At 41.3% G+C, this 8,294-nt stretch overlaps 1 protein-coding gene across 5 annotated transcripts in view; it reads left to right on the top strand.

The window, feature by feature from the left end:
• The first annotated feature begins 150 nt into the window (after positions 1-150).
• The window catches only part of cpeb3 (cytoplasmic polyadenylation element binding protein 3), a 44,335-nt gene continuing 36,191 nt past the window's right edge, over positions 151-8,294 (top strand). For 4 of the 5 annotated variants that reach the window (XM_042009574.1, XM_042009573.1, XM_042009572.1 and 1 more), the window contains exon 1: positions 1,523-2,746. In XM_042009574.1, the coding sequence (XP_041865508.1) occupies positions 1,679-2,746 (1,068 nt within the window). In that variant the 5' untranslated portion in view covers positions 1,523-1,678. Of the gene's footprint in view, positions 261-1,522; positions 2,747-8,294 lie in introns of those variants that run through there. The other variant, XM_042009575.1, reaches the window with a different exon arrangement.

The raw sequence follows: 8,294 nt of genomic DNA, 5'->3' as shown, positions 1-8,294 counted from the left end.
ATATTATATTATATTATATTATATTGGCCAGGGACTAGCTACAGAGCATATTGTGAACCCAGAAGTCAAGAGGAATCCGCATCTTAATTAACTACAACTCCCACAAATCTCCTCGGCATCATCCATGCGCCACAGTCAATCAGCTGTTGAAGCAACTGCTGACTACCTCGGCACAAGGGTAGCTCGCTTGTCATATCTAAACCCTGACGGGGGATACAGAAATATCTTTATTCAGAGTCTCAAAAAGGTGAACGATAAAGGTAATTTAATTTCACGTCGGGCTGAGATGCGACTTCACAGTCTGCATGCTGTTTTGTCGTTTGTAGTGGGAGACATATGGATTAGAATGGGATTTCATTGCAAGACAGTTTCATGAAATGTAAAGCGGATGTCTCGGTCAGCGCGACAAACTAGCAGCTGATGGGTCAGGGGTTTTTTGGTCAGGGTGTGCAGTAAAGGACCGGTGAGGTGAGCCACTGTGGGCTGCTGATTGTGCTGCTTTGATGACCTTGGAAGTGTGGCTCTTGGAGGAGAAAACACGGATTAACCGGTGGGGTGTTTGTAAACGCATGCAACTGCGATGAGGCTACATTTTAAAGTCCAATTTATGTCACCACAGTTATGGTGCTAAAATGATCTGGCATGCCACCCGGAGTGTTATTTTCATAGTCTCCAGACTACTGCATCCTTGTTATTGAAAGGCCTCAGTATAAGAACTGCATATTAGCTCTCCTACCAGTCCAGAGGAGCCTCATCTGTGTCACCACTGGTTTAAGTTTAGCATATACATTTTTTAAACCCTGCATTAAATGACGCTGTAAGAAATAATGATTGTTATCTGAAAGAATGTGCTCAGCCACAGTGTGTAGCCTCAGACAGTTTTGTTTATATTTTTATGATCATTCCTGAATTTAACACGGAACCTGCCTGAAAATTACATTTACCATGTGGATTAATCTGCATTGTGTTTGATGAGCTTTTGCAAGGCGTTGTCTCGGAAATGCAAAGTAGTTGACAGGCTCATTTAGTAAGAAAGGCTCAGTCTCTATGAATAAAGGGCATTTAGTAACTTTACCTATTGGTGCCTTAAAATGCAAAGTACATAATGTATTATGTAAAGGCCAACCGGCGCCTGTGTCAATGCGGATCTCTTTGCGCAATGATAAATATATCTTCTATTATTCTTCTAGGATTACTCTATTTGCTTGGTGCGTCTACTTTCTTCGCCTTACGCACTCTGCTCTGATAAAGATGATACATTTAATTGTAACAGAAACGTCTACACATTGAATTAGACCCAACTGCGTCACTTTCTACTGCAGTAAAAAATAAATAAATCGAAGTGTGTCCTTTCTGTAGGAAGTCATAACAAAACCTCGCGTGTTTGTCGAAATGTCTAGGTCAAGGTAGAGTGTCATTTCACCTTGCTGAAGGACAGCTGTATTTACTGACGTATGTAAATGAATATAGGGGAGGTCCTTTGGCAAAAAACACTGAATCAGTTTCACATTGCAGCTCTGGAGTTCCTGCATGGAAGGAAAAACGAGACGTGGCGAAATCGGGTGAATCTCTGCTGCCATATAGTCTCTGCGTATAATTTGTAGGATTTATTGTTCACTTTGTAGCCTTGGGAAGTGTTTACTTGTTTTTCTTTTTCTTCTTTTCTGTTTTCGGCTAAATGGGTGATCACGCATTCGCTTTACAGCTGCCAGGTCCTTCTAACATCATACCCCTGCCTGAGCTCTCCCAGTTCATCAGATACTACAACAGTCCAGCGAGCCCGGTGTATGATCTCCTCAATTACAACAATAATAACTCATCGTGTCTGTTTCCCCCTGTTGCAGCTCAGCAAACCATGCAGGATGATTTACTGATGGACAAAAACAAAGCCCAGCCTCACCATCAGCAAGATCCGACGCAAGTAGACCCTCCTCCCTCCACACCGACACCGTCATCGGAGCCCACTTCTTCTTCATCCGAGTCGGAGAGCCCGTCGACCGGGAGCAATCAAGCTGCTTCAGCGCTGAACAGCGGCAGCAAGGACAAATTGCCCATGGAGTCGCCGATCTTGCCCGGCTTGAGCTTCCACCACCAGCCTCAGGAGACCGGTGGCCCCCTTTCCTCCCCTTCCTCTTCGTTTGGGAGCACTTGGTCCACGGGAACCACAAACGCCGTGGACGACAGCCTTTTCCAAGGAATACCCTCCGTGAACGGAACGATGCTTTTCCAGAACTTCCCCCACCATGTCAACCCGGTATTTGGGGGTAATTTCTCCCCGCAAATCGGCCTGGCTCCCCAGTCCCAACAGCATCAACAGCAAGCCCAGCAGCAGCAGCCCCAGCAGAGGAGATCTCCCGTCAGCCCCAGTCAAGGCCCCTTCCCCCAGAGAAACGCTTATCAGACCATCATGAACAACAGTAAGGGGTCTTCGTCGTCTTCCTCTGCCTCATCGTCCGCTTGGAATAATCACCAAAACGCCGCATGGAGCACAGCCTCCAACCCATGGAGCGGGCTGCCGGCGGGCAGAGACCCGCGCCGAGCGGTGGGCGTCGGGGTAGGGGTCGGGGTTGGAGTCGGCGTCGGTGTGCCGTCACCCCTCAACCCAATCTCCCCGATGAAAAAAACTTATACCAGCAATGTTATAGCACCCCCCAAATTCCCAAGACCCGGTCCCCTCACACCAAAGCCCTGGATGGAGGACAGCGCATTCAGAACTGACAACAGCAACAACATACTACCTTTCCAGGTAAATACAGACAACTGTCGCTCTAGAGTTTTACAATACACTTTCACCTAGTTGTCGACCTCTAAAGGCTTAATTAGAAAGCCTATATAAGGCATCAGGTCCTGAGACAGAGCTGTGTTGACAAAAGTAAGGTCATCCTGAATTTATCAGCACCTTGAAGTTATTATTGGTCCATATGGTTTATGTCATCACCGAAAGAACAAAACTACAATAAGGAAATAATAGTCTTACATAATTTCTAGCCCATCTCTTTTCCTATAGCTAGATAATCTCCCATTTCTTTATGCAGTAGTCTATCTCATTATATACCATTATAGGCTAAGCCAAATAATCCGCATAAAATGATGAGCTGCCTCTAAAACGTTTGCCAGATGTTATGTATGTCAAATATGTTGTAGTATGGAGGAGCGTTGTAGAGTAGAGGTCGAGTAAAACAACTGGTCTTGAGGTGTTAATAAACAATGATGGATATTTGTGGGGAAAAAAGTACAATTTATTAAGTCAAGGTGTTAATTTTCATGACAATTTACACACAGATTTTAAATGACGCGCGATGCATTTACGAGCTTATTGTAAACATGAGCTGACGGTTATAACGAGGAAGGACTCTTTTATTTTTATTATGAAAGAATATTAGTCGTTAAACAGAGTAAGCTAGTAAGGGATCGAGTTGCAAAGTAATTGGAATAAACAGATTCCGTCACAAAGCATATTGATTCATACTTCCCATTATTAGTCTAAAAAAAGACCTCCTGACAGCTAAGATCGACCATATGAGCACTGAAGGTGTCACTTCTACCCAGTAAAGCCGAGGCCGTGTTGGCATTTTTCTTGGCATGGTTGGCATTTCTTGGGCGCATTTCTTAGAATTTCAATATTTGCGACAGTACCTGAAGTTATCACACATACACATATTTGATTGGTTAGAGATGTGAAAGAGGGTGGAATTTAACCTTCCAAAAATAGAAGTTAAAAAAAGCAGGGATATTGTTTGATAAATAAAAATAGCTAACTAAACCTAATGATGTGCGATACCACTCATTTTCTTTTCAGTCTGATACTAAGTAAAATACAAGCAAGTATCAGCAATACTGATCCGATACCACTACTTCGTACAAAAACTTAACGTCAAAAACTTAATAAAATCACTTTCAAGGCAGCCTACTCTGAGGGGAAAGGAAATGAAAGTTGCATGTTTACTGACTTTGACCCTGAAATTAACTGAAATTAGCAGTAAAATGGATAAATAAATATATAAATGCCACAATAATTAAATATCTGTGTTAAAACCTACATATTAAAATTTTAGTTAACCATCATGAGAGGGATTGATGTTATTCTCTGTCTATCCTATTAAATATTTTTAAATATTATTCATCCATATTTTTATTTTTAAAAACCCTATAATGGCTGTTTTACTGAATATTTAATGACATCAGCTGCTGCAGCATCCTTACTGACTGAATCCTGGCCTGTTGAATTAATGTGAGCTGATCTCAGGGACACATATCAATCCAAGCTGAACTCATACAGATATTTATTGCAGCATTTTCTTATTTCATGACCATATTTATTACTCTACATAAAACAGGATGCAAAAGTCTCTAGAACAAGGGGAACTTCTGTTGTTTCAACATCAACACAAAAACCCGAACCTAGCAGACAGATGAAAATCACTTTCCCAAAATTTATCATCAGTGGCCCACAGCTCCACATTTCCTCCCTCTGAATAGTGGTGAGTACCTGCCTGCAGCATCAAAGGACTCCAAGAGTGACGTGTCTCACCCTTGTAGCACGTGTACCGCTAATTTCCTCCTTTTCCTCATCATAATTTAATTATATATTGTGTTATGGTAAACTTTTAGATGTTTAAGGAGGTTTGTGGTGTTGCTACAATGACTCTATGTCTTCCCACACACATCATGTCATTTCTGTTCAGCTCCACATGTGATGCTACGCCCTGAGTGAGTGAAAGATGTGCTGCTGCACCCCTACGCTCTGCCATTTCACATATAACTTTGGCAGGTGGAAGAAAAAGTAGTTCCTGCCAACTGGGTATAACTTAGAGAAAATCCTGACATGATAGTTCATTTCCACTAAATTCCAGTTCATGATGGATTGCATTTTTACCCCAAAATCAGTAAAATATTGATATTCAATGAAAATTGATTCTAGAACATATAAAGCTGGTATTGGTAGTATCGATATTTTGGTGTTCATCCACACATCACTATTGATAAATAAAAATAGCTAACTAAATCTACAGAGTGCCTTAGCTGGCATGAAGTTCCTATAAAAACGAAAAACCAAAACATTTAGTAATACAAAAGCTGATATAATTGTCTGTGTTCTGTCGTGGGAGGTTTGTATGCCCGTGAAAGCTAACATTACATGCTAAGTGTTGTTCTGTTTAAGAAACAAAAACTGAAGGATAGCAAAGAAATTCACGTTTTGTGCCTAGTTCAAAGATTGCCTTTCAAGGACCCACATGTCCAGTTTCATACTGGTTTAGATTCATTTTAGTCCTCCATTCTCTCTTGACTGTCGTACCTATCGAAGAGAAGTTGCTTTAGGAAAAAAAAGGAGAAAAAAAAAGAACCAACAAACATTTCCAACGGCATCTACAGTTTCACTAAAATGGAACAATGTCCAAGACTTTAAACAGAATATAAAACATAATATAGTCCTAGGGCTTTAATTGTATAGTGTTTTTTATTATGCTGAGAAATTTCAAAACACTTTTGTTGTTCATATGTTTAAGGAGCTTAAAATAGAGCTAAAGTCCATATCTGAGGGAAGAGTTGACAAACATGAGCTGCACTAATATTATATAGCTTATTCACATTGCTAGTCACGTGCATGACCTATGTTTAGCTATGCTGCCTGACAAACAAGACAGCATATGAAGGCAGCCTCCCTGATTCTCCCTTCTTAAGTTACTGGCTTACATTAAAATGACTACTTGTTTATCAATCAAAGAAAGAACAAAGTTCATGTCAAACTGCTAACCCACCTCTGCAGAGAAGACTTCATGTGCAGAGGAACTGCAGCCTGACACACGGTGAAATTCCAGCCGTCATGTAACGTACAGCCTTAAGAGGAGATGATAGTTCTGTATGTGTCAGTTAGCCCTCTCTAGGTTTTGTTACTGAGTTTCCTCAGCTGTACGCCTCTGTCTGTGTTCTCTTGGGTGGATTACAGCTCAAGTTAACACCAGGAGAAAAGGCCAGGGGGCCACATGTCACTCTGTATGGAGTGGTCTGTGCTGAAGGCAAATATTAGAGATAAAGTAAATCTGTCTTTCACTAATGTGGTCAAACGTGGCCAAAGGAAACATTAGGATAGAACCGTACTTATTATTAGCTGCTTCACCCAGTTGTCTTGATAAAACTGATACAATTAAGGTGCTCAACTTTTAAGTTATTGCATCCATTTAAATTATATCTACTAAAGCAGTAATGTGGGTTGTTCCTTTAAGGTGAAAAGTATGCAAAAAAATCTTTTGTTTCTCAGTATGTTTTTTAAATTAATGGTGTTTCTGCATTACACTTGGTCCCTGGCTCACACCTACCTGTTTAACAATTACACCCATAATTGCAGAGTATCTATCACCAGGATGCAAGGTCAGTGTGTTACATGTCAGTCGGCCTGCTTACTGAAGTGAAACTCACAAAAATCAGTGAGCTGAGCAGCCGGCAGGACACACACAACAAACACAGCTCCTGCGGCATCATGTGAACCACCGGTGGTGGATGTCCTTGTTGTCATTGTTTAGAATTCTCTTGATATCCTTCACATGTCCAGATAAACCGCAGGCTGAAACACAGAGTCACATGTTGCTCTGATATGTGCTCGTACTCGTCTGCTGCCGGCTGGAAGGCCGAGGAATGCGTGGAATTCGGTTTAACATGTCAGTGTCGGGCTCGAGACGCAAAGTCACACAAGCTCTTTGGAAGATCTGCTGATGTGAAATGATTGTAATTGCAATTATTTAGTGTTCATCTGCGAGTGGAATCAGACCAAGAAGGAAGTTAGCAGGCAAGCGGACAGAGCAGGTTTCCCACTCAAATGCAGTCTCATGCAAAACAGCAGGAACTTTGACAAGTTTAAAGGTGTATCCAGTTTGATTTACATTTGGAGCTTCATGTGGTTTAACTTAAACCTAAAATTTTCTCATTTTGGTTTTCAAACAGCCTTAAATGGGGTGCTAGTTCAGTTTTCAGAAAACCTGTCAGTTTTGATGATACGATTGCCTGAATTGGGGGAAAAGGAATAAGGGTTAGGGTTATAAATAAGAAAAATAGTAATTACTGTCCTTTTAAGGGGAAGGTTCATGAATTTATTATGACTGTATTTTAGGTATTTTATTTATACAAGTATGAATATTAAAATAAAACTGTAGTATCTATGTAGATGGGTTATGAATTGTAATATTAGCAGTTCTGGTTGTTCTCACTGATATCTATTGTAATCGATTACTAGTTTTGATTACAGAGGAGGTCTAATGTTTTTGTATTAATAGGAAACCTCAAATACATTTTTAGATATGCGTAGCTGATTATCATGAAGCACTGCGTAATCATGAAGGCAAGTCCTGACAGAGTTATTAATTACAGGGAGAACCTTTAATTCTCTTTTCAGGAATGGGCTATGGGTGCAATCAGGAACTGATAAAATCACTTTACCTTTAAACTATGGTGCAGTGTGTATCCTGTACCTGGTGTTTTTCTTTTCACTTCCTATTTGGAATTGAGTTTCAATTCTCTGCCCTGGTATGAGCCGACAGACCCATCTTCCTTCTAAATCTGGCCGCCCTTATTCTTCCTGAGCGGACTTTATTTTTAACAGATGTTTAGTCTTATCTTAAATGCCTGTGCTGTTTCTTATCTTGATTTACCACACGAATGCTTTTGTATCTTCTTTATGTGTCACGAGGAAAGATGAGCTGCTCTGTAGTGAAGATATGGCAACTAGAACCTCCATTCCACACTTTTGTGATGCGTTCAAGAGCAAAGCCTGTTTGGGATTATAGTGTATGCTGTCTCTTCAGGTTGGTTAACTATACAGTGGGTTCTCCAGCCACTGTGCATCATCGCGTTCATCCACATGTGTCAGAGAGGAGGGGAAGAGGTGGAGGAAACTAAAAGCTCAGCGTTTTAAGTGTTTACCATTTGTACCAAGTGGGCAGATTTTTATCTGCTTGGTGCTGTCGGCTCCAGAGTTGGGGGAATAACGCTTTTGAATGCTCAGCCGAATGGGCAACAATAGCCATGGTGTGCAAACAATGTGGCCCCAGTTTGGCCAGCGGACACAGGACACAGCTGCCAAGCTCAGCTTTGGTGCGCTCTCTGGCCTTACCTTTGGCACACATGTTGCTCCCATCAATGCATTCTCACATCGTGGGAAGCAAAACATTAAATCAACAGAAAGTGGTTCAGGTGTCTTATTTTAGTATGGCTACTCTGGATTGGAGTGGACCAGCCAGCCTTATGAGGTCATTGGGGTTTTGGGAGATTTAAAAGCAAAGACCTAATCAGGCACAAACAAC

This window comes from Melanotaenia boesemani, chromosome 16, assembly GCF_017639745.1.
Source record: "Melanotaenia boesemani isolate fMelBoe1 chromosome 16, fMelBoe1.pri, whole genome shotgun sequence".
NCBI classification, from domain to species: Eukaryota; Metazoa; Chordata; class Actinopteri; order Atheriniformes; family Melanotaeniidae; genus Melanotaenia; species Melanotaenia boesemani.
Note: the sequence above shows the minus strand (reverse complement) of the source record. Positions and strands in the feature narration are given on the sequence as shown.